The following is a 27,660-nucleotide window of genomic DNA, read 5'->3' on the forward strand; positions in this document are numbered from 1 at the left end:
ATTTACTTGTTACATTCTAGCAGACATTATACCAACAAAGCACAGTTTAACTTAAAATTAATAATCATTTAGTAAAATAATATTTTTTGGCCATTTTTGAGACTTGAATCAGGCATGTATTTTTTACTGTCCAAATAAAGGCAGGCTTGCTGAGTGGAAGAGACTTCTTTTAAAACATTAGAATATATTACAGATCCCAATTTGAACGCTATGTGTGAATTTCATAATAAATGTATTAATAGAAATGTTGTAGGGTGATTATTATTATTGTCTTACTTTTTGAAGGGAAGTCGTGGCCTAATGGTTAGAGGGTTGGACTCCCAATCAAAGGGTTGTGGGTTCTAGTCTTGGGCCGGCAGCAATTGTGGGTGGGGGGGTACATGTACAGTTCTCTCTCCACCTTCAATACCACGACTTAGGTGCCCTTGAGCAAGGCATCGAACCCCCAACTGCTCCCCGGGCGCTGCAGCATAAATGGCTGCCCACTGCTCCGGGTGTGTGCTCACAGTGTGTGTGTGTTCACTGCTCTGTGTGTGTGCGCATTTCGGATGGGTTAAATGCAGAGCACAAATTCTGAGTATGGGTCACCATACTTGGCTGAATGTCACTTCACTATGTTTAATTTTATTTTTCAGAACAACAGTACAATTACAATATACCATCATTTACTAATGTTGATGGAGTTGTTGCTTTTTTTCTGCTTTTATTTCAGCAGTAACCCGCAGGAAGAGCTTCTTTTTGTTGACAACAGCATGCAGATTTATAAATTATTATCATTACGAATTTGGGAAGATGTTTGTCACATATATCACATTGTCACATGCTTTAAAAAAACCTCACAAAAACGTTACTAAGCAACTGACGAGTAATGAGTGCAGCACAGATTTTCCTCTTGCTTTGGACTTTGAAACCTGGTGCAGAGAGCTTAAACTGTCAGATTACATGCAATTTGTGCGTGCATTAGAAAATATAACATTCTGCAGTTTTTTTTTACTAATCATTTGTGATAATTTCCCGATTTCAATCATCATACAGTAACCTAACCACCAGCAGTAGCCACCTCTTCTTCTCATTGGAGATGTGATGCAGCATTAAACAGTCTCTCGCTGTCTGTGCTTCATACATGTAATGATTTCTGCATCTTTTTCTGTTAGATTTAAATACTTTCACACTAGCGACATGTTTGCTGCATTAGTGCATGCCTCTATTTGATCATGTTAGTCATTGTTTGTTACACATTATTCAGTCTTTTATGTTTATTTTCGGTAGCTGAATATTCAGTGCATCCCTACTATTAACACTCACTAGGCCATCAAGCAGCAGTAGTCTCCAGCTTGATCAAAAGATTTTGATCGAATTTCCTGCTACTGTGATGTTTCTCCTGAGAAAAATACCTTAGTAATGTATCTTCATCCAATGTGTCAGAAACAGTACAAAAATTACAAATTTTTAATATGTTGAACAAATGATCATGTCTGAGTGAAACTGAACTTTTACAATGCATGTAAATTTAATAAATGTTTTAAACTGTGATCAGATTTGCCAAGATACCAAAATCTTCCATATCTTCCAAACTTAAATTATCTGAGCAATATGCTTACTATGCAACAATCATTTTCAAAACCTTTTGGAGGAACATCTGAGAAGTCAAAACTCAGAACTGTATAATGACTAGAACCCGACCGATATATCGTTTTGCCGATATTAGGGGAAGATATGAGCCTGTATATGCCTATAAATTCTGCCAATATATATATATATATATATATATATATATATATATATATATATATATATATATATATATATATATAAATTTTTTTACAGAACATATAAGGCAGATAAAATGCTTGAAATGGTGTAATTACTTAGTTTTTTCACCAGAGCATGCTCCATTGTTTGCTACTGATGACATGGATGAAACACTTTAAAGCTTAGCAAATGCTTTAAAGCTCCGCTACGCATCGTGGCCGCATCACCACCTCGGGTGAGCATTATTTTTATAATAATTAAATGGCCCGTCGTCAATTATTCCTTACTTAATCAGAGGTAGCCTATATTACTGTATGTCACACTTCACACTTGTCTAGTAAGTTTCATTTGGGTGTGAAGACAGTAGCGCAAATCCATGGATGAATGTTCCAAAGTGAAATAAACTTCAATGGAATAAAGTTAAATGGAATTGAATTTAATTAAATTAAAGTTGAATGAACTTCAACTTTTCTGTTCATTGCACTAATGTTAGACCCATTATGGACGTCACGTCATTATAAATGTTTGATCACCACAATTGTGTTATCATTGCAAAAAATGTGTTTATGTATTTCTGTTTATGTATATACTGTATTCTATATATAGTACCAGTCAAATGTTTGGACACACGAATGGGAAACTGTCCAAACTTTGACAAGCACTGTACTATAATACACACAAAGAGTATCAGTATATGAGTCAATATACCACCCATGGGTATTAATTTTATGTACCTTGATAAAGATAAAAACAATTGGGCAGCCACTGACTCTGATTTTAAGCATCACCAAGGACCACGGTTTTAGCTAAAAATATTCTTTACTGTACAACTGAAAGAAAAAAGTCACCATCATCTTTTATGGCCTGAGGGTGAGTAAATTAACAGCAATTTTTCATTTTTGGGTGAACTATCCCTTTAACTAGTAAAACTAGAAATCCATTTCAAAACAATTCTTTTTTAATTAAAATAATAGTTTCCCAATGCGAGCTGTCATAGCGAGCATTGCCAGTGCTTTTGGGCCTGTTTTGAAATAATTTTCTTGCATGGCTTCCTGTACATATCTCGTGACCCTCTCTCTCTCTCTCTCTCCTGCAGGTGAGATAAGACTGGAATTTGCTTGTCCTCCAGGTGAGACAGAACTATCATGAGCTGCCAACCCCCACCTTGGTCCCCATATCCTGGCATGAGACTGCAGCAAAACCCGGGCACTCAGGGTAGATTTCTTTGTACTGAATGGATGTTATGGCTGCGAATACAGACTGCTGATCTTTGGAGTTGACTTCATGGGTGTGTTTTCTTTCTTTCCTTCTTTCTTTCTTTTTTTTGAGAGCTGAGGTGCTTCATCATTTGTGACACCAACATGTATGTGCATTACCATATTATGTATATACAAGCAGATATGCACACATCCCAAGATGTAAGTGTGCTCATATCTGCGTTCACACACTCATATCTGAAGCAGAACACGTACAGACGCCACACACATCCATACAAGTTCATACACCTTGACCTGCAATGTATGGAGTCCCTCAAGTATAAAAAGTTCAAAGCAGATCCCCATGGTTTAAGTTACCAGCAAACTCTGTGACCTGGTGACTCCAGGTTCTGGCACCTCCAAAAGAAACTATCATTAAAATACACTTTGTCATGTGATGCTAGATTTTACCACTAGGCGGCCAGTACTGAAAGACAGAAGGGTGGGAATTGTGGCCAGGAATTCCATTCTACTTTGAGTTAAAAGGCTTTGACATTTTAAAAATAGGAGAAAATCTGTCCTTTCACACTGTAATGGCTCCTCAAAAGGACATCTCTTGGTTAGATCGAGCGGTATACACCAAGAGCATTTCTAGCCTTTCATCCACACTGTTGCATAGCCAACCCCAGCAGCAATATAGCTGCTTCATTGTTGACAAACGATAGAAGACATTTGCAAGTTTTGTTACCTACAGTGGATTCATTAACTTTTTTTTATTTTTTTAACAAAACTAGAAAAGTTACATCAATATTTATTAATTATCAGATCTGGCATCACTATCTGATTCTAAACAGACACGTGACATGACTGCTAAAATATAATTAGATTAGGATTTATCAATAATAGTTTACTTGGACACAGTGCTATTATTGTCCCCAATATAGCAATGGTCCTGGTGTCCATCGTGTTTCTAAACGAATTTGCCCTATTAACTCTATCGTGAACAATATCAGATTTACTAACTGTATATTTGTAAAGCATCACTGAGCACGAGCCAAAGCAAGGAACTCTAGCCTCAAGGATATATCTATTTGTATCACATTATAAAACAAATGTTTCAAATTCTGAATTATTCCGAATAATCAGTGCCACACACTCCTCGGGTGTCTCCTCGTATCGTACCTTGTATCGTCTCCTCAATAATCCACATCAGACAAACACAGAGACATTCTGGACTGGGGGTGGGTGGTACATATACACTGGATTTTTGTTTGAAGGGCTTTAGGGGTTAAGAGGTTCTGTGAACAATCGGCTGTGGCCAGATTCACTTATTGTATAGACCTGAGGGTCGTGCAGTCTTGGTCTCGGGGGATGGGTGGCACTTTAAGTCTACATGCCTGTCCTGATGGCTAGCAAACTCCTCCCTCTATGAATGACAGATGCCACCTTTCACCTTGTAAACTGAGAAACAGAAACTGGGCGGAACCTTAGTAGTAAAGAGTTCCAGAATTCTTACTGAGAATCCGAATAATTCAACAGCCGGTCATTGGGAAAGGAAGTGCAAACTACATTTACACTCCCTGTTGGGATTGGTGCACAACAATGCCATTTGGGAATGTAGGAACATGATGTGCTTTGTTGTAAGGTCACACGTGCTCTTTTATCCCTGCTGTATCTGTACCCCTAGGACAGGTCCCTCCCTAAACATGTCCTCACCTGTCTGCCTCCTGCTACTGCCTACTTTGACAGCGGGACAATGAAACGGCCACATAGCGATGGCATATCTTTGTATTTGTGACAAGGTATCCAATCAGGACCAAAAATACAGGCATGCAAAGCATGTCAGATTGCCCAGGATCACTCTGTGGTGTAGTGGCTAATAAGACAATTGTACACAAAGAATGTGTTTATATGGACATTTTACAGATAGGGTTAGGGTTAATCCTTATCATTTCACATCAAGTAAATAACTGGCATTTAATTTGGCAAAAATGTCACATGTACTGTAATGTGCAAATACAAATACAGTGCCAGTAATCAGACTGCAACACATTTGCTTATAACAGTGTGCAACAAATTGTTGATGCAGATTAGAAACCACTGCTAAGAAAATATATTTAACATAACCTCTGTGAGGTTAATCAGTATGTGATATTATGAGCATGAGATTGACTACATGTGTAGGTCTATTTATGAAAAAAAAAAACAAGCAAACACAACAACAACAAAAATAAGAACACACATATAGCTTATAATCTTCACAAGAGTTACCAGAAAGTAAGAAACTTTACAATTATTATTAAATGATGTATTAAATAAAGTTGCTGTTTTATATCCAATATCAATAATACATTTTTAAAGAACATCATGTTTCTTCAAGCAGCTGGGACTATTAACATGTGATGCGCATTTGCACTTGCACTCAATAAAATTGTTCTAGGCAATCAAATATAACGGATTGTATTTTAACAGTTGCACATGGATATCCCATGATTCCAGTCACCTAGAAGTTTCGCACTTGTTCTTAGAGCTCTCAAGGAAACCAATACCTTCGTGTGATAAAGTAACCTGTATTTATAAACTTTAGCTAAAACGTGTGTGATTGATCCAAAGCAGTGACAACAGTTGTTTCACTTTAAGATGTAACTAAAATATGTAATAAACGATTATTACTTACCGCTGCCTCGGATTTGCGCACCTCTGTACTTATAGTGAGGAACAGCAGTAACACCGCGCCGAGACAATGTAAGTTCATGCTGATTTTCAAAGAATCTGCCCTCTTAACATTGACAGTTACAGCTATGAGCACTTATTGAACTTATCATATTCCTCTGTTAAGCTAACTGCAGAACCAGCACGTTTTTTCAAAAGTTACAGAGGAATTCGTGAAAAGTCTCAAAAGGCTGTCCAGTGCTGGCGCGCTCGCAATAATGTAACCGCACTTTAGTGAATCCCCTTAACCTGCTCACCGCACTACTTCATATCCCTCCGCTAAAGAACATTCTAGACCCCAACATACTTTAAGCTTTAAAGTCATGGGAGGATTAAAAGTTACATTTAAATTTATTTTGTGGTTTTTTTGTTGGATAAATCATTAATAAAAAACTATTTTACTGACTGTTTCTTTCTTTTGATTTTATAAGGGGATTTGTTAGCGATGTTGTGGCGGAGGACGCATCACAGAAAAATATTGACATTAAATTAAACATATAGCCTATTTGCATTCATTTTTTAATGCATTTATCAAACAGAAGGATGTAGCTATATATGCTAGCACAGAAAGGCTATATCATTTAAAGTTTACTTTTTTTGCCCAATAGTTCCATAGGTTTGCTTGTTCTCTTCTGCTATTTTTAAGTTAAAATGTGTCATTTTGCAGCCTATTTCTCATTATTAATAAAGAGTTAGACATGCATTAGCTATAATATGTATGGAGTTAATTGAATGAACTCTGATCAGTTTATGTGTTCGTGTAGCCTAATTTTCATTATTTTTATTATGTCTAGTGAGAGATATAGGCTGCATTAATGATATTTCAGGTTACATAAGTGGCACACTGTTTACTGATAAGTTTGTGGTTGTTATCGTTGTTTGTTTGGAGGCAAGAGCGTGAGGCGAGGATGATTAACGGGTGGAAACCCCGCCCTCTTTTTCAGAGCACGGCGCACTTGCAGCGGTGCGTGAATCGACTCTGCCGCGAGGAGAGCGTTTCCGACACAGAACTTTCTTGTGAGTGAACTTCTTTTATTCTTAGAGGACACATAGAAGCAACATTTCATACAATACGTTGTGCATGTGCAAAATTAGATTCCCATCTCTCGTTTAATTGTTTATATTTATCCTTATCTCTCTTCTTGCCCTATGAAGTGTTCGAACTGGTCATCGGATTCTCAAATGAATAGATTTGAAGCCATTAACAGAGGCTTACCGTGAAGACGCCGAGGATAGCCTACATTACCTGCGTTTTCCTCAGAGCTTTGCAAAATGAAGCCTTGGTAAGTACATTAATATCTAGAGATGTCATTTGATTACGCTTACAAATTCAGACACTTGTATGTTAAACAGTGAACTGTCAGTTTTAGTCACGGAGTTCAATAAAGCGCTTTATTTCTGTAGAGCACAGATGGTGGTTTTGTTCTTCTCCCTTCACAGGAGTTTTGTGTTACCAGTTGTCTTGTTTGCAGTGTCTGCTCAAGGGGTAAGTCTTCTATCATTATTAAAACGCATAACCGTTGTTTCCCTTGTGGATTTTGTCGCAAGTAGGTTGGATCATTTGTTATTTAACTGATAGCCCAAGTTGTTTTTAGTAATAGCTTACACATTTGGCTCATCATGTTTGGGTTAACTTTTGCAAACACATTTGAATGTTTTCATAAGACACAATCACTTGACAAATTACAACCCATTAAGTTTTATGTAAACTATTTGTGTGCCTTTTAAATGGTTAGTTACTGCTCACAAACCATTCGTTTTTCAGTGTGATTTCTTGTTTGATGATTTGTGAAGTATCTCAGTCCTCTCATCACCAAACTGACAAAACACTCCTCCTTCTAATTAATATGCAAAGTGTTTCTCTGCCACACCCATTTACACTGTTACTGCCATATTGACACACAGTATTCCAAGTAAATATATGATTATGTTTTATTCTTCCTTTTGTTTTATATGATTTATATTTTACCTGCACATTTTCTTTAAAAGTAGTTAGAGATAAATTTTACAGATTAGTAGAGTCATTCAATTGTTGTAATTGGTGGAAAATAAATTGGTGGTATTAACGTGCAGGTTTAATTGTTACATATAAGGTTAGTGTGAATCCTAGAGGTGAATTATGAAAAGTTGTCTCTTGAGGCTTTATTTGAAAGTAAGTTGTGATTTAACTGTTCTGGGCTGCGCTTCCCAAAAGCATCGTGAACCTAAGTTGATCATAGCTCTGTTGGTTTCAGTGGGTCTAAAATGTACTTAAGCTTACGAAGCTTTTGGGAAATGCAGCCCTGGATGCCTGTAGAAGTTAAGGAGTGGTATGGGTGTGGGGAATAGAAAGAGATAGCAGTTAATAATAGAGAGCATGACATTAGAGACTATATAGAGATTAAACACTTATCGAGTGGCAGCATTTTGGTTGGGAAAAACTGATGTGAGAGTAATGCAGGTGGGATGGTGAGTAGTTGCTTGCAGTTTAGTCTAGCCATGAAATAATTAGAGCCTGCAGTAACAAACAGCTTAGCAGAGTAATAATTAATGGAGGGCTGGATTCTCCTCTAGTTCCATGTGTAGCATGAAGCACTCATGTTTTGCTTCTGTATAGTCTACATAGGATGTTGTGCCTTTAGATGCTTGTTTATTTGTAATAAAATAATTGAATAATCTTCATTTAATTTGACGATTGTTTTATTGTCCACAGTAAAAGAACACTTCCCAAAATGACAGTACTTGTAAAAATAGTTAGAATTTTAATTCAGTAAAAATCTACTACCTGAAAATCCAATTTAGGATCAAGTTCAACTTCCTGTGTGGGGTGGCCACTGGTCAGTTCAAGTTATCACTCAAGAACTGATAAGGAGCCAGTTCTCAATTGTGAATTTTGCACATCCCTTGTATGTAGTCATAAAATCAGACAGAGAATCCAGTCACGTGGTCACAGGAGCTGCATTGCTTGTTAATACCAAATGTAATCTCTGTGAATGCATTTGGTGTAAATGACATGCAGATTGTTGTCAGTACTCAGTACAATATATGCAGTGCTTGAAGTGGAAAAAAAGAAGTGCCGGTAAATTTTTCTGCATAATTGCTGTTTTGAACTTATTTATTACTATTGCATTCCCTTACTGGATCCTTGAACTTCAAATGACTTCCTGGGTAGTGTGCTTTGTAGTGTCATCATTTCTAATCATCCAAATAATGACACTTTGACTTAGAACTGGCAACATGTCAGAAGTGCCGGTACACACGAAAAAGTGCCAGTATGCTAAAGATTAAAATATTAACGTGTTGGTACTGGTTAAACTGAGTATATGAGAAACTGAAAATTTAAATGACACAATCAAGTTTTTTGGTGTGGATGGAGAACAGTAAGGTGCCAAGCAGTGATCCCTGTGGGACACCAATGTTGTTGATGGGGACTTGAGAGTGGGTCTTACCACTTTGCATGTCTTATTTTCTAGTATCAAAAGTAGATCTTAGACCAAAAAAACAAGTTCAGATAAAAAAAAAAAAAACATTATTCACCCATGTTTAATAGATGTTTGGGAACTACAAGTTAGCTAAGTGAATGTTTTTGGACAGTGACTCCATTTTCTTTAAACAACTCCTGATGTAGACATAACTTTAACTCAAACTTTTTGGAGGTAGATGGAGCTTGTAGAGGGATCGGACTCCCAACATCATTGAGATAAGGTCAGCAAGAATGAGGAGAAAAGTTCTTAGGAGTTTTTGATTGGGTCAAGACAGAGGTCAGGGTCAGGTGAATGGTTTTACCATTCTTTTTTTCCCTATGGGCAAGAACAATCAAGCTTTATTCAGTGTTCTGATATTTAACAGCAATCTTAAGCTTCTACATGGATTTTAAAGGGTCATTGGACCAAATTCTTTAACTGGATTATGGTGAGCAGGGCAATATAAGGAGCCAGGTATTAGTGATTAAACATAAGTGTTACTGTCAGACTATATGAAAACACACCGTTCATTTGCTTTTTTTTGTTATAAAAATTTGTTATGACTAAGCAAATGTTTTGTTGATAAAGTGCATTATTTAGTCTTTTTAAGAATAGGGGTAATTTAAAAATATTTCAAGCCATATTTCATAAAAAAATTGTCAAGAAGCATGAAGAAACTGGTTGGTAGCACCAGATTAAAGATTTCACTGAGCCCTTTTAGAATAAAGTCTCTGTCTTTGTGTTGCAAAAATCTAGAGTTTGTGTATTTTATAATGCTACAATATAAATATGATATCATAAATGATATCATATGAGTAGGGTAGTAGTTTAAATATTTATATAAGGACATATGGAACACACTCCATATCTTTTATTTAGATAAATATGCACAGATAAGCCATCACTTTTGGCAGTTCTTATCTGCAGACACTCAAAAGCATTATTATTGCAATGACTGTGTATTATATTCACTTTTCTTTAATAATAAGAATAATCTAAATCAACTACCTCTTCTACACACTATATCAGTGGAGAGAGAGAGAGAATGAGAGATAAAAAGGGGGGATGGGATAAAGGGGTTTATGCGATCTAGAAAAAACATGAATGCATGTTTTAACACTACTTTAGTTGAGGTGTTTTGTGGTTGAGTACTGTGCAGATACATAGATAATTTATCAGTATTTTAACTAAGCCAAAAGCAATGGATTCCAATAGTTAGGTGCACACATAGAGTAAGGGATCCCTTCCCTTTAGAATTCCCTAAAGCTCAGAATAAAAAATGGGCTTGTTCAGAATATTTAATGTAAAATATTAGTTTTATTGTCACATAAAATAACTGCTTACTTTAGGTGTGGGATAGCAGTAGGGATTGATGTTAGGTCAGTGTTCAGGGGATGGAGGTGGATTGTAATGAAAAAAGACACAAAAACATGCATGACTAATCTTTATTATCATTCAGTTCTCACAGTTTCACAAAGAACTGTTGTGCTTTTGTGTGAATATTGTCCTAGTGCTATCACAGAGGACAGTCCATGCTTCCTCCGCCATGAGAAATTCCTGGGTTGAGCTCTTCTGCACTTTTCCTTGCTGCGGGTGTCACTTTCTAGAACATTCCTCCAGGTCAGACCGAGACACTTTGTGATTGCTTTGTGATTTGTTAGTGCCCCTCACCATTTGAACCTTCCCTGGGGCACAAATTCTCATGTCCCCTCCATATATTTAAAAGCTGTAACACCAGGAGGTAATGTTTATGGCCCTTAATTTGATAGTAGGATAAGTGGATAAGGTGGCTTCATTTATTGTTCCCTACATGTTTCTCTCTTTGCCTCGTCAGATTTGGTTTAGTTACTGAGCAGAAATGAGTTAATCTTACTGTCAGTGAGAGCTTTACTCCTTACATGGCCTGATTTTACTGTACAGAGGCTTGTGGTTTGACATTTAGAACTGCACATTTTCGCAGTGCCAAAAAGCAGACAGTTTTACTGCTTTTTCATCTTTGTTGATGATGGATAGCATCTGTATGTAGACCTGTGTATGTTTGTGGGACCACGTGTGTGGCCTTGCTTTTACTGCTACACTCTGCCACATGTCCAGCCAGGTTCTTCTGTAATGTCCCGCTGTTACAATCAATACAACTTGAGTATAAATCACAGCATGATACTGTGACATGTTCGGCTGCTAAGGATCATTTCATTTTGTTTAAGTTGTAAAGTGTGTGTCTCTTTCCCTCACCATTTCCCATAGCTCTGCATGGCCTTTTTTTTGCCCATCATAAGTCATTTCTTAGCGTATGATCTCTTTTTAGCTTTATATCTTCTAAGCTGATCTCCCTCTTTCTGTTCTATTTTCCTTCTTCCTGTTGAACCATTCAAATCATGCAGCAAGTAGCTCTTCAAATAATAAATTCCAGAGATTTTGAAATTAAAGTCTTCACGGTGATGACAGATTTTTCCTTCAGAGCTGATTTAAGAGAGTGACAGGATTTAAGGCATGCCATTGACTTCTCTGACTTGCCGTCAACTCTGCACACATGATAGAGCTCACCAAGATCCGTGTTCACTCATGTTCAAAGCATACAAAGGGTCGAAGGTTACACTATGGAACAGAGTGAGAGTGTGTGGAGAGAGCATCTTAACATTCCTTCCTTCACTCACAGGGTTTCTGAAACAGTGTAAAAGAAAAAAAAGAAAAGAAAAGAAAAGAAAGGACATAGGATTAATAAACAGAACATTACTTTAGTGCATTGTTGTGCATTTGTTAAAGCATTCTGGGTAACTGCTAGGGCATTTAAATGTGGTTTATGACTGACAAATCTAAGAAAACATGTCTCACTTTTCTTCAACAAGCATAGATGGGACAGGAAATGTTTTGTGGGTGTAGATATTTGTTTAAACCTCTACCCCAAAATAAAAAAGAGCGGAATTAGACTGTTAATGCATGGGGCTATTCTTTTGGAATTTTTATCCGGATACTTTAGATTGGTCCTGGGGCATGTGTCTCATCTGGTTTCCTGTTGATCGCAACATTGCCCAAAACGTTCTCCATGTATCATCAGCCGTTAATTTTCAAGAAAGAAATTAATGAGACATACAGAGAATAATCGTTTATAATGATGAGCAAATGCAGTTCTCACACTGAGAGCATGGAAAAACAGACAGATGAAAGATTGATGGATTGATGGAAGAAAAGACAAATTCCCCTCAGGGTTTAAGAGCTTTTTCTGCTTTTTATCGGAAACATATAGGTAGGTTTATGTTTATGTTGTTTTAGTTCGTACACCCCTTGTCTTAAACCATCTACATGTCACTGCCTTGGGCTGGATTTACTCATTGCTTTGAAATGGATTTTTGCTCTTTTCTTTCTTTCATTTGTTGATGGCTGCTTGCATTCACTCATTCAAATCCTTCATGTACCCCACCCTTCTCTGTCATCCGTATAACCTTCAAGGCAAAACCCCCAATCCCACTTTTTTCATATACATGTTTACCGTTATTGCGAATGAGCCTAATATAGACATAAAAATAGAAGCACACTAATATTTTGTACTGGCAGAAAGCAAGTAAATACCACATTCATAATTGCAGTTACTCTGTGTTTTGCTGCAAGAAAGCCTGTAATTGGAATAGCTGTATTTATTCATTTGTGTTTGGCCTCCCCTCCCTCTCTACGGAACTAAATCATCCTTTCTTCCCTCTGTTGTTTTTTCCCTACATATCTATTGTACAGGATCTTCTTAATTCCTGCTTCATTCTTTACCTATGATGTGTATCCATGTGAATTATATAAACAGTTTTCAGTAGCTGATGCCAAGTGCTCAAATGTACCCTTGTCTAAGCTTTGTTTGTGCATGAACTGTCTGAGCAGGCTTTGTAGTGCTAGTGAACATTTAAAACAGCATGAGGGGCCAGGTGTAATAGATGTTTTTTTAAATCTAGTTGCTAAATTAATTAAAAACTAAAATATTTTGGTCATCGTTGGTGTACATATCACATTTTATTTTTATTCAGAAATAATGTTAAATACTGGTGTATGAAATGAACATTCTCAACTCGTCATGGGTTCACATACCTCTCTCTGGATCATTTTGCTCATGTTCTGCATGTTTGAAGTGCACTATATGCACCTAAGCCGCTTTGGAATATAAGCCGTAGCATGTTTCAGATGAAGAAAAAAACTTGACTTAAAGTCTAGGATATACAGTACTGCTGATGCTTACCTGAAACTCTTCTAAAGCTCAAGCATCAGTGTGTATCTGTAATATTACAGTGTAATCAACTATAGCATAGTTTAGCTCAGCACGGTCAAGTACTATCATGCATAAACCATCGAAAGTATGCATGTCACATTATTGTTAAATTAGAGGTCATTTTAGTGGTAATATATATGGCTGCAATCTTTGGAGATTCAGTGCATTTCATCGCTTGCGGATGTTAAGATGGAATGAAAAATGGTATACGTCAGCCCCCCTCCAGACTTAAGGCCCTGGAGCTAGACATTCCCATGATGGCATTCCCAAATCTGTGACAGGGGCAGGCCTCAGCTTAGTCTCCAACCGTTGGCTAAGCTGCTGAACCCCCTCACCTGCACCCCCCCCCCCAGTGAAGTACTACACACACACACACACACACACACACACACACACCACCTCTGATCCTTTGTTTTATTACCCTCAGCTCTGATGCTTTCTTCTTTCTCCTTCTCAAACATTTACCCCCCTGTTTATTCTAAGAATATCATATCTTTTCCGAAACCCCATTTACTTATTGTCTTTTTCTCCCCTCTTGTCGCCCCTCTATCCTGTTTTGAAAAATGAATGTTCTTCAACACTCTCTCCACGACCTTTTTACCTGTCTTTCTCACCTGTCTGTTCCTGCTTTACTGCTCCAAGGCAGATTTAAGGCAGATCAAGACAATGAAGGTGTGCTGTTCATTATTAATTATATCAATGTGGTGGTATAGGAGAGAGGGGTGTAGGAAATGGAGTGGTGGTCTTCACATTTAAAGTTTTATAAATTCAGTTGTTTCAGAAATGGTTGGCTGGGTTTGAGTTTTTATTTACTGTGTGCAAAGTTTTTCAGCTCATTGGTTGGTGGAGTGTCCTCCAGCCAAGTCATTATGTTTTACCATGTTTTACATCCAGATGTGGTCTGTGGTTTCTGTTAATGGCCAAGAAATGTACCTCTGGTAAAGAAAAGCTCTACTGCATTGGTTCAGTACCAGGTCACAGCACAGAAACTACTTGGTTGGTCTCATCAGTACGTGCATTTACATGGGCACTTTTTGTTTCCATCAGAATGAATTTCCATCATTCTGTCTCTCTCTGTCTTCTTTGAATCTCCCTATGAAATAACAAGAGACAGAATACAGTCAAGTTCAACAGTTAATAAATATTAACATCAAAACTGGTACTTTAACCTGTTAATTTGCATACCTATATTTTAATCTCTTTAACCTATTGGTGCGCCAACGCCAATGGAGTAATGCAGTTAAAGCACTTCTAATTCAGTTTTAATGTGCGTCTAGAATGGCTGCAGATGAGGCATTAAATGCAAAGCACTGTGACCAACTTAACATTTTATAAAGTTGAATGTATCAATGCATATGCACATAAAACACATACAGAACATTGGTTCCCGAGATTTTTGAGAACTGGAGCTTGTAGCCTAGAATTTTTATTTTTAAATTATGTGAAAATCATCTTGTTTACTCACGTACAGAAGACAATATATTGATTTAAATTTTCGAAGACACTTTTTGTCTGTAAAAGTCATATGCGAGTAGGCGTCAACTATCATGAAGGTCATTGTGATTTACACCTGAGAAGACAAAGATCCGCATAATGAGCTGCATAATGAGCCTCTCATTCAGCTGTGTGTCACTGAGAGGGAGGTGTTACAATAAAGAATGTGAGGACAAAATAAATGTATATAATTTTATGTTTGTAGTTTATTTAGAATATATTTAAGTATCCCACAACATAATTTAATATCCACTTGGGGGAGCAGTTAAACAGTTTCCATCCATCCATCCATCATCTTCCGCTTATCCGGTGCCGGGTCGCGGGGGCAACAGTCTAAGCAGAGACGCCCAGACTTCCCTCTCCCTAGCCACTTCCTCCAGCTCTTCCGGGGGGACCCCGAGGCGTTCCCAGGCCAGCCGGGAGACATAGTCCCTCCAGCGTGTCCTAGGTCTTCCCCGGGGCCTCCTCCCGGTGAGACGTGCCTGGAACACCTCCCTGGGAAGGCGTCCAGGAGGCATCCGAAATAGATGGCCGAGCCACCTCAGCTGGCTCCTCTCGATGTGGAGGAGCAACGGCTCTACTCTGAGCTCCTCCCGAGTGACCGAGCTTCTCACCCTATCTCTAAGGGAGCGCCCAGCCACCCGACGGAGAAAGCTCATTTCGGCCGCCTGTATCCGGGATCTTGTCCTTTCGGTCATGACCCACAGCTCATGACCATAGGTGAGAGTAGGAACGTAGATTGACCGGTAAATCGAGAGCTTTGCCTTACAGCTCAGCTCCTTCTTCACCACGACAGACCGGTACAGCGACCGCATTACTGCAGAAGCTGCACCGATCTGTCTGTCAATCTCACGTTCCATCCTTCCCTCACTCGTGAACAAGACTCCAAGATACCTGAACTCCTCCACTTGAGGCAGGAACTCTCCACCAACCTGAAGTGGGCAATCCATGGGATCATGGGGTCCGGCCGGGCTTAGCCCGAAGGAGTGACGTGGGGCCGCCCTCCTGTGGGCTCACCACCTGCAGGAGGGAGCGTAAGGGGCCGGTGCATAGAGGATCGGGCGACAGTCGAAGGCGAGACCCCCGACGACCCGATCTCTGGACACGGAATCTGGCTTTAGTTAAACAGTTTATTAGGAACAATTAAAGATGACTTTCAAACTGAATTTTTTGCATCATTACTCCAATCCTTCAGAAATCCTTTTAACAATCTGATTTTCTACAAAAAAAACATTTATTGTTATTATTATCATTATTATTATTATTATTAATGTTGAAAAGAGCTTAGAAATTTTTTTCAGGTTTTTTTAGGGGGGATAAATTGAAAGAACAGCATTATGTTACATTTGTTACAGTTACATTTATTTGTTACATTTATATTATTTACATCAAGCTTTTGAATGATATAGTATTGTATATTGTTATTGAAACTTCATAATATTTCACTTGATTATACATTTAGTCAGGAATTATAGTTTGGAAAAAGTCTAACTAGTAAAATGTTTACACCTTATGTTAAAACTAGTACATGTATATAAATAAATAAAAAGAGACTTACTCATGTTTATGATCTCTGCTGAATAAAGTGCTTCATTCTTTTTTCTGAGGAAATCCAAATCTCAATCATTCTGAATAGTGCGTTCAGCACGGGGGCATGGTCACATTAGAAGATAATGAAAGTGAAAAGTGGAAGGAATGTGACATCCAACCAAGAATTCACACTCTGCATTTAACCCATCCAAAGTGCACACACACAGCAGTGAACAACACACACACCCAGAGCAGTGGGCAGCCATTTATGCTGCGGCACCCGGGTTTTGATGCCTTGCTCAAGGGCACCTACATCATGGTATTGCCGGCCCGAGACTTGAACCCACAACCCTAGGGTTAGGAGTCAAACTCTCTAACCACTAGGCCATAACTTCCAGTGAAGGGAAGGGAGACGTGCAAAATGGACATCACATTGTTTTCATATGGATTACTTTATCACAGAATATTTGTTTTCGGCAGCAATAAAAAAGTAGACATGTCAGGCTTTCTATAGATATATCTCTCATGTCTCTTCGTTAAGTATTCACTGAGTTACAGTTCATTTTAATGATGTGTTTGTAAATGAAGATCAGCGCAGACAAAGGCTGCAGACAGCACACCTTTTTTTTTAAGTGCACAAATCTTTGTAGTTATGTCTGTATACAAAAAAAAAAGTAGATTCGATTGATGTATTTCTCTTATCTGTATGATCAAAACTGACAGTGTAATTTAAGTTCTTTTCGGGGTTATCAGGAGAAAATGCCTCATAACACGTATACGTGTCAATCAACTTCAGAGGGTTAAATTTCATTTTTGAAGGAATTGTACTCAGAATTTGTGCTCTGCATTTAACCCATCCAAAGTGCCCACACACAGCAGTGAACACACACAATATCATATATCATTTTGATCTGAAAAAAAAAATGACATCTGCTTAATATCATTGAAAAGTAAAGTTCTTGCAAGATTCCTAAAGAAAACAAAACAATTGTAAAACAATAAAATAAATAAAGATGTTGAACATTCTCAGACCCTTTCAACTTGGATTTCTCAGGTTTTTCAGTCTGTATTTCTGTTCTGTGTGGAATCACAGAGACTGTGACATGAGCACCATCCCAGCTGCACAAAATGCCCCCATCATGAGAGAAAGCTGCACCGTGCGACGACCCTACCGCCCGCCAGTGGCAGAACCGAGGTGCCACCTGGGCCGCAGTCCCGGGGCAAACTTTACCACAAAAGCCCAAATATTCAAATTAAACACGGTCTACTGCAGCGCACATGCCACAGTATCGATACAGAGATAGCTGTACTGATACTCGTATCATCAAATTTCATTGTCGTATTGCTGTATCAAACACAGCGCTAGTATTAATGATAACCAAACAAAAACGTATTTCACACATCCTGCAGACTGTTCTGTTTATTCATTGACATTCAGATTTGTATTGTAGTATGGATCACACCAAACTGTGATCAGAAGCACTGCAGGTTTCAGTAGGACACATACACAAAGATGAGTTTGGCTCAAGGATTACTACATTGTTTGGTTCAGGAGCAGCAAGTTTTGACATCAGCGCTTCTTCTCTTTTTTTTTTTTGTGGCCCTGTTAGAGCCAATGTGGGAGGGCATTTCTTTAGTTAATGGGCAATATATAAAAACATACTTGCACTGCTGATTAACTTTGTCTAATGATCCATTGAACTGATTCAGAGATATGCCCCCATCTTTCCTAAAATAATTACATCTGTATCACAGTCTTCAAACCACATGGACTTCAACCTCACCAGGCTTGTGTGGTGTAAACCATTAGCTGTTTCAGCACTTTGTTGAGCTCTAAATTTGCTTCCCATGGGGGATTCAGACCACTGCTCAAAGTCTAGTGTTGATTTCCTCAGGCGGTGATGGAAAAGAGACTCCTTCTCTTTACACTTTGTGCAAAAGGCCAGTTGCTGCCCTCTCCTCTAACTCAAACTGAGTTGTAATGTTTCCCTGGTGTGACTTCAAAGCCTCAGACTCGGACCTGCTGCTGAGTGGTGGTTTCCTTTAGCGCTCATAGCAGGTGGTCTGCATGAGTCAGCCTACAGCCTGAGATGCTCAGTTTCCTTCAGCCATCGTAAGAGACCAAGCCAGCTGTGGCACTTCCAGGCTCTTCTTGTCTGTTGAGAGTGATATAAAAATGCCAGTTTTAATGGAACTTTGTGAGGCTTCATCGGAAATTTGAATAAAATTAAACTTACGGTATATGCTTTTAATCTTGGATGGCTTCAGTAGTTCATCCAAAGAATCAGTCAGTATAACTCCAGATAGTCCTGTTTGAAAAGGGGTCTGTCCTTTTTTGTTGGCATGTAACAATATTTAGTTATCACTGATAAAGCATTGCAGTTAGAAAATGGGTCGTCACAATTTGGAAAGAGTAAAAGGAGAAAGAAAATAGACAAATAAATGTTTTGTCACTTGAACATTACAACTAATTTAGTGGACTTTTTTCTGTCCTTCAGAACCTTGATTCAAACCGTAATTGCTTCTTTCTTTATCCTGCTTGTAAAAATGGTAAGATTAATTGCTTTAGTAGCTTTTCTGTGGATTCTACTATCAGACATTTTCTTCAGAAAAAGGTGGCTTACATTTAGCGAACCTTACATGTGTCATACATACAACATTTACAGTCTCACATGTTTGGACAGTTAGTCAGACTTTGGAAAAGTAATGCATCATTTTACATGCCTTTTGTTTACATGCTGTTTATAAACTCTGTTCGGTGTTGTGTGGATCCAGATGTGCTAGAACATGCCAGGATGTTTTTACAAGCTCCATATGGGTCTTCCATCACAAAAGGTACAACAAACTAAAATGGTGTTCTTAAATCATAGATGTAAACCTTACAGTTTATATTAGCTGTAAATCAGCAGGATCTCTCGTTCACAACATTAAAAAAATGTGTCCCAGTTGGGAATAAATGAATCACGCTGTAGTAAATGCTCATCTATGATACCTAGCTGGAGAGCTTTGACACTCTGCATGGTTGTGTTGGGTTTTCCTAGCACATTGAGCTTTCTCTTTTATTTTCTTAAGATGGAGAAATATGAGCCCATATGTGTGATTGCTTAAAAGTGAACAATATTTTCTTATATTCAAAAGGATGAAAGCTTGGCCAAATAGGGTTTACAGAAACAAGCTGAACTAACAGCTTTTAGAGCACTGCAAACTGAGATCACACCAATGGTCCATGGTCCCCTTCCCCTACTCATCTTTTCCTTGACATGTGCCTGTGATATTACTCCAGCTTTCAAGTTCTGCTTCACACCGGCCAGCAAAGTTTTCCTATACACATACTTTGGTCCGAAAGGGAGCATATGGAGGATAGACCTACGCAGACCTATGAAATTGCAGATATTTGGTTACAGTATCATGGATCATGGACTTTGTTAATGTGGAAAAATTGAGGCATTCTTGATTTTTTTTCTAAAACCAGTGGACACTGGAAATTTAAATAATAAATACATATTTTATTTTGTTTACTTGAATGTCATGTCAGCCACGGGGCTAAATTATGAAAGATCGATGGATTGATATCAGTACTGGAGAAATTAAGAAAATACACATACATTTATTATAGCTATATAGACATTATCTTTCGGTGTCGGTGCTTGTGTTGCCCTGGGTCCCAAAGACTGTTGGGCTGAAATAAGCTCTGCTGAACTCGGGGGTTGCCAGGGGCCAAGGATCTGTTTCGTTACAGACCCTAATCATCTCAATAACACACTGGCCGGTGTTTTTTTTTTTGTTTTTTTTTTTGGCAGAACACTGCCTAAGGTTGCCAGGCGGAGCTAGAGTTGAATGACATGAATGGATTTTAAATGGCTAGAAGAAACCAAAATGGGGGTGATGGATGTGATCGTGTTTGTGAGGATGGGCGATCTTCACGCTAGGACATGTTAGCAGAGTTCTGAATGTTGTCTTTTTTCACCCACTCCCCATTCCTCTGAATTTGTCCATCCCTTCATGTGTTTGTTTTCCCACCTTAAGGAATGATGTACCTGGTAGACCCTAACGCCATGTCCACACTAATACATTTTCATTTGAATACACATCTTTTCTCTCCATTTTGGCCTTCCATCCACACTGAGACATAATTTTTAATCAAGAAAAACTGAGCTTTTTGAATATGCTCTTTAAAGTGAATAGATTTGAAAACAATGTTTTCACGTTGTAGTGTGGATTGTGAAAACTGAGGCTTTTGAAAATGATGACAAAAGTTTAGTCATGTGATGCATATTATACCAATAGATACCCGTGCTATGCACTTTTACACTTTTGCTATAGATGTGTTACTTTGTACACTCTTCATATCACAGTCCTGCAAAGATTAAAGCAAATTTACTTGCGTTCACTATTTGCGGCAAAACATGAGAGCAGTTGCATCTTAGATAGAGTTGGATATCGAAACCTGGTGCCAATATGGCAAGTATTTGTCCTGGTTCTCCGAAATGTACACAAGAAGCACGGACGTCGCTAGACTTTTTTTAGTGGGGCTATAGCATTTAATTCCATGAACTGTACACAAATTCACGATCGCCTCAGAGTCCATCCCATTAAATTTCTTATGAAAACAGTGGCAGACCGGTCTCCTCCCGTCTTTCAGCATGCTCCTCAATCCGCAGAGCGAACTCAGAGACTCATAGCACTCATTTTAACTAAATATCAGAGTGATTGACAGAGATACAGTAGAAACATTATGTGTGGCTTTGTATTAAATAATGACCCAGGTCATGAAAAACATTTATTAGGCTTAGAGTAAGGGAAGCCTGGGAAATGAGAGCATCCAAGGAACGTGTGAATGCTATGGATTTATTTGAAATCTTTTTAATGTTCTTTAATGTTATCCTTTTTAGGCTTTTTAGATTTATTTTTATGGAAGTATCCGTTCAGGCATCGTTTAGGCACTGGGACTGTTTTAAAAGTATGTAAATGGAACCAGTATCGAATAAAACCCAATTGATACCCAACCCAAGTCTTAGATCAGACATACAATCGTGAGCGTGGATGTGTCTGGATGTGTCAGTGAATGGGGGGTTATTTTCAGAAATAAAATATTCCTGTCAGAAAAACTGAATGAAAATGTCTCATGTCCGTTCCATGTTTATCATCTTCAGTGAGCTTTTTGAGGCTTTATGTATACGCAGGAAGCAAATGTAAAGTTTTCTGATGTTTCAGTGTGGATGAGACACTTTTGGAAAACACTTGAAAACACTAGTGTGGACGGAGACGAAACGAAAACGAAACGAAAACGAAAATTTTTCAAATGTCTCCGGATTAATGTAAATGTAGCCTAAACTTCCAAGCTGCATTCCATGGTATTAATATCTATTAAGGGTTGTTTTTTTCCCTAAAGTCTTATTGACTGTAAATATTGTCATTGAAGTGTATCCAAAAGCCGGTAGGGGGAAAAAGCTTTTTCATGACACAACAAGCTGCTATATGTTTGGAATTTACCCTCTAAACAGATCTCAATCATAATAGATGTAACGGAAAGCCCAGGAACTGCTCAACACCTGTGAAAACATAATTAGATGGCACAAGAACGATTGTAAATATTCTTCTTATACTGAACACACACAAACAGAGTTTTCCTCAAGTAATCCCTATTAATTTAACATGAAAAAAAACATGTAAGAGGAGAGAGCACACACATACACAGCCATTTACAGATCTGAAAGATGGCTGTTTTTGAACGTTTCACCTCCGGTTCTCGGTTTAGGAGTGTACACTTAGGAGGGTCTGTGCTTTACTGAAATAGAGCTACTGAGCTACTGTTTCACTGGGTGCTTTACTTTGTTTGAGCCTCGCTCCCCTTCACATTTCCCCATTCATCAAACATGCTTTCAAATCTCAGAAGATTGTGATATCGCTGTCCATTGAAAATGCTTTAACATTGATAATAATACAAGGTGTTAATCTTGGAAATGTAGCAGAGAAGATTGTTCAAGGATGAACTTTAAAAATGAGTAGTCTTTCAAAGCTTTAATTAATTAGCACAATAAATTAAATCCCCCCTGCATTAGGCTATACGAAGTAAAATGTAATAAATGGAGCTGATTCACACACTCTTATTGATAGCTGAATACATTGCTAAATTAACCAACCATTTGATAAACAACTATGCTTGATAGGCATGCATTTATGTGGAAATCAGAAGAACTTTCTGCATTAATTCCATGTGTGCACGTTCTGTATGGGCCTATTACTGATGGTTATTGATAAGAGGTCAGATAACTTAACCTTAACTTAACTTTAAAGTTAAGATTAACTTACCTTTGATAACCTGAAAACATTATAGTTATAGTGTAAATGAATATATTTGTTCTTTAAAAGATGGAGCTGATTATTATAGATTTCTATAATTAATATGGCCAACACTGCTTTGAATCATTCATCCACCATAGTATTAGTTAAGCTGGATATAATTTGTTTTAAATATGAACTCAATAAATAAAAATCAATGTGCAATAAAGAAATGAATAGTTCTCTCACCACAAAAGAACCACAAAAGATAAAGAAATCAGTAATATCTGCATCTTAATAAAAGCTATTATATTTTACATGAATTTACATGACACAGAATAAATTAGTTATGGCTGACTGTAAATAGCGCATTTATAACGTGGCATTTGCACCTGATAACTGTCTTGTTTTCCTTATATCTATAATGGCCAGTGCAAAATAAAACATTACAGTGCATTATTAATCCAATTTGAAAGAAACTGAATTCTGCGTGTTTCCGTGTGAATGTGTGTTTATATAGCATGGAATGTCTGAAAGGGTCTATCTGGTCATGCCCAGTGACAATCATTTGTCAAACATCAGATAATCATGACGATAAACAGCTTTTCTTAAGATGTCAAACCAAAGTCTGAACTGATGAACATAAACAAAAGACAGCAAGGAGTGCACGCATTTGTTTTTCTCTGTCTTTTGTGTAGTGAACCTGGGCACATACAAACACATGTGCGTTTGCACGTTAGCACAGGTTCATGTGTTGATGACTGACGATTAGTTATTTGATGGAGGGCTCCCAACTTCAGACTGGGCCTCTTTGCACTGTCATTAAACTCGAATGCCAGAAAGTCAACCGGGCAAAGAAGGGCCCCTATGGTATTGAAAAGCTAGCGTAAAACTAAACATACCTTTTGACACAGCACCTCAGCTCCTGTCATTCTACACCCACAATCTGAAGTAGAGCTGATCACTTACCCCCTCATATCAGTATTCAGACAAGCACGTCAGTCCAACACCAAAAGTTCTCGCAGGGTAAATCACTAAGAAAAAATGGCAACACTTTAGTATAGGGACCAGTTCTCACTATATTAACTAGTTGCTTATTAGCATGCCTTTTATTAACATTTTGGCTGTTTATTAGTACTTATAAAACACATGTTACATCCCTAATCATAGCCAATACCTAAATTCCTTACCAACTATCAATAAGCTTCAAATTAGGAGTTCACTGGGGCAAAATTTGTTGCTAATGGTTTGTTACTAGCGATAAATGGAACTTAAAATAATGTGTGACTGAAAAATTGTGCCTGATAAAAGAATCTATACATTACAAACATGCCATGTATTGTATCCGAATACGCCTTCTTCCTTTATATATACATTAGAAGGTGAAAAACAATATGTGAAATAAACAAATTCATAAGTACCCGGAAAATTATGTGGATGACCCGCTGCTATCCCACAAGGCCTCATAAGAGGAGTTGTGAATGGTGATGAAGTGTCACAACTGATGCCTTAAGCCACAAGATACTGAGAAGATGATGCATGTATGTAGTATAGATTTCGTTCATATACACAGTCATACTTTATTTTTAACAGTTGTGAAATGTGCTTATTAATCAGCTATGAATAATGTTTACTGGCAAACTGCACTGTGTTGTAGTTTTTCCTTAATATTAATGTATTTTGTCACTTTGGTGATGGAGTTATCACCTGAATTCATAGTGTGTATAGTGTATAGTGTATAGCACACTATTTGTGCATAGCGTGATTCAAGACAGGCCTCCAAGATCTTTCCACTAATTCTATCCCACAATTTGTGTAAAAAATGTGAATAAAGAGATAGTGTCACGGCTTATAATGGTGGGATATACATAATCTCACCTTTGCAGAAACATGTCAAGCTTGTCTCTGTATTTTTCTCTATTAAGGAAGATTAGAAGAGGAGGTGAGAAAAGATTGGCATTTTTGAAGTTTTTTATATAAATGCATAGTGCATTAAATAAATGCATGCATTAAAACTTCACATGACAGTAACCATAACTAGTCATTTGTTTTTCATTTTCACTACGTATGAGAATTTTTTATGAAATCGTGTGAACTTTTATGGTAACTTGTGGAAATTCTTGATGTGTTCAAGCACAATATTTACATTGTAAAATGTACTTAATGTATGCATTTTTTCTATTGTTATTTCTTAAGTATTCCAACCTGTTAAACTTTTTAAACCTCAATGTCTTTATTCCTTATTAGCCACTAAAGATTTTCTTACACACCCTTCCCCTGTTGTGCTAAACAGGCTACCATAGTGACCAGTGCTGTTCCTATACTCAATTAAAGGTCAGGAGAGGGCATGTCTTGCAGAGACCACCAAAGGACAGTGCATAACTTTTTGTTTAGTTTCGTGTTACCACAAGCCAGAATGGGTGAAGAAGAGCAACATAGTTATAAGTTGTTTAGCCGCATTTAATGAAAAATAGCATCAAAGTGTTGAAAAGTGCCCTGTTCTTGTTGATTTTGTCCTGCTGTGGAATCTGGTGGAATGTTTCCTGGCATTAGTGTAAATCTTAGACATAATACCTCAAGATGTGGCCTGACCTCACCTATTCAGTCCTAATCTCTCTCGACTAAAAGAAGCTTGTTGACATTATTAAATAAAGCAGTCTCTGTCACATTTTTATTGAACCACCTGAAAGAATTCATGTCGATTAATCTGATTTCTCAGTGATGACAAAAAAGGTGAGTGACTGGCTACTGTGAACCAAGCGAATGTCTTGGAAACGCCATGAGCTAAGAACGCTCTGTCTGTCGAGTTCAGACCAGCTCAGTTGAGGTTTAGTGCTCTCATTAATCAACGGTGCAGAGAAACCGTGAAAAGAATGTTTCCAGGTGACAAAGGAAATGCAGCGCTTTGTCTCAATTCACGTTTGATTTATATAAATGAGAGAGGGTTTGAAGGCAGTAACTATGGGTGGTTAACCTTGATATTTGTAGAATAGTTGACTGTTATTGTGCTTTCTATTCACAATAACCTTTAGCACTTTTATAGCTAATCCTGGATTTAACAGGCCTCACCAAATCCAGTGTACATGCACCCAAACAGACAGGGAAAATAAGTTCCTTCACTCTGTGTGTTCACGACCTCTAAAGCGTTTTAGGGATGCATCATCAAGCCCAGAGGGTAAGTGCACCTAATGGCCTGACGATAACCTCCACAGACCCCTGGGAACTCTGGATCCTCATGCTGCATTTGATAATAATCAGTGGAGCATGACCCCGCTGCTGCTTCACTGTCTGTGCTGAGTTCATAAAGCATTTTTCAGTGTAAAATATGAATGCTGGTAGGTGGAGTTATAAGAAATATATAGAGAGCTATAAGAAATGGTGCTTCATTCCTGTAGCTTAAACATTTGAGTACACTGGTTTTGATTCCCAGAGATTGCATGAGTTGAATTTTTTATTTTATTTTGAAGCTCACAGTTAATCGTCACATCCCTAGTTAACATTAATAAAGTAAAAAAAAAAATGTTTTCAATGTTTGATCGAAATTGCTCTCAGATACAAGATCTTTTTTTATTTTTTTTATATAATTTCGCCTATTACTATTATGTTTTGCAGTCCATTCTTAAAAAAGATTTCACATACCTTAGTTTAGGATATAATCATTCATTTTTACAAAATAGCAACACTCAGATTAAGTCTTAAGATTTTCATGAATCCACACCCAGAGTTAGGATGCTGTAATCCTTTTTTTTTCTGATTTAAATGCGTAACTGTGCGATGACTTTTCCTGCTTCAGCAGATCCAATGGAACAATAGTTTTGAAATTGCTAATGAGCTTCAAAAGGCCTGCTTTATATATGTTAAAATGGAGTGGGTGTGTAGAACAGCAGGTGGTGAAGAAATGTCTGTTTCTAGAGTTTTAAGGAGTGGCGTCGTTCAGACACATCTGTCCAGGATGCAGGAAAAAATCACAGTGGGCTGTATGTAGTGGTTCTCTACCTCTATCCCCTGGGTGGGCTTGCTGTGGCGGGGATAACTGTAATGTTTTTCTGTGGCCAAGGAAGGCCTCCAATTATCATTGTAAAGGACCCACAGAAAGGGGTGTGGGAGTTCTCACTTTGTCTCATGAGCTCCACACAGCTCCTGCTGTGGGACCATCAACACCCTTGTTCCCTTTCACTGTCCACTCCACCAACTGGACTTCAGCATCCATATGGCAGGGGAGCTCATACTTTAAGCCTGTCTCTCCCTCTGCTCTTGCTGTTCTCAGATCTATCTTATCTGTTGTTTACACTAGAGAAAAGAAAGATTTGACTTGATTTACGCTTATATAAAAAGACTGTGTGGTGACCTTTTTGACAAAGGAGAAAGACAGGCAATAATTGAATATCTGCCAGCAGAGGAGCCAAATAAAAGCAATCACAAATCACTCTTTTACGAGCTTAGCATCCCAGTGAACCCCCATTGCTAAAAGGAGCCCTTATTTAAAGCTCCTACATTCTCTTCCCCTACTTTGTCTCTGACCCATGTTTATCTCTCCTTCTTGTCAGGTGGGGGTAGTACGTTTTTGTCTATGTCTGTGTTTATGGATGGGAGTGTTTAGTCTCACATTAAATTAGCACTAGTGGTTTAAAGGGACAGTTTACACAAAAATAAAAATTCTGTCATTATTTACTAACAGTCCTTTTATTCCTGACCCACAAGACCTTTTTTTATTTTCAAATCACAAATTTAAATATTTGTAATTAAATCTGACAGATTTCCGTTCCTCAATTCAATGTCCAGGTAATCAAAATGTAGAAGATTTAAAAGGGTTATAAAGGCATTGTAAAATGAATCCATATGAACCATTGATATTTGTTCTAGAGTGTGATGCACGCACATGACACATGAATGAGCTTCCGTGTTTACCATATGTGATGTGTTCTGTGTAAGCATAAATTAAGTCATTTTATATTACTTTAAAGGGACAGTTCACCCAAAATGTAAATATTGTCATTAGGCTTGG

At 37.8% G+C, this 27,660-nt stretch overlaps 2 protein-coding genes across 7 annotated transcripts in view; one reads left to right on the forward strand and one right to left on the reverse strand.

Annotated features, from left to right (window-relative positions):
• The window catches only part of LOC127961637 (collagen alpha-5(IV) chain), a 47,248-nt gene extending 41,295 nt beyond the window's left edge, over window positions 1-5,953 (reverse strand). The window contains exon 1 of the mRNA XM_052560846.1: window positions 5,626-5,953. Coding sequence (XP_052416806.1) covers window positions 5,626-5,703 — 78 coding nt within the window. The 5' untranslated portion in view covers window positions 5,704-5,953. The remainder of the gene's footprint in view (window positions 1-5,625) is intronic.
• A 649-nt stretch (window positions 5,954-6,602) lies between these two features.
• The window catches only part of LOC127961635 (collagen alpha-6(IV) chain), a 90,338-nt gene continuing 69,280 nt past the window's right edge, over window positions 6,603-27,660 (forward strand). For all 6 annotated transcript variants that reach the window (XM_052560840.1, XM_052560841.1, XM_052560843.1 and 3 more), the window contains exons 1-3: window positions 6,603-6,677; window positions 6,816-6,943; window positions 7,101-7,146. In XM_052560840.1, the coding sequence (XP_052416800.1) occupies window positions 6,933-6,943; window positions 7,101-7,146 (57 nt within the window). In that variant the 5' untranslated portion in view covers window positions 6,603-6,677; window positions 6,816-6,932. The remainder of the gene's footprint in view (window positions 6,678-6,815; window positions 6,944-7,100; window positions 7,147-27,660) is intronic.

This window comes from Carassius gibelio, chromosome B7, assembly GCF_023724105.1.
Source record: "Carassius gibelio isolate Cgi1373 ecotype wild population from Czech Republic chromosome B7, carGib1.2-hapl.c, whole genome shotgun sequence".
Lineage (NCBI taxonomy): Eukaryota > Metazoa > Chordata > Actinopteri > Cypriniformes > Cyprinidae > Carassius > Carassius gibelio.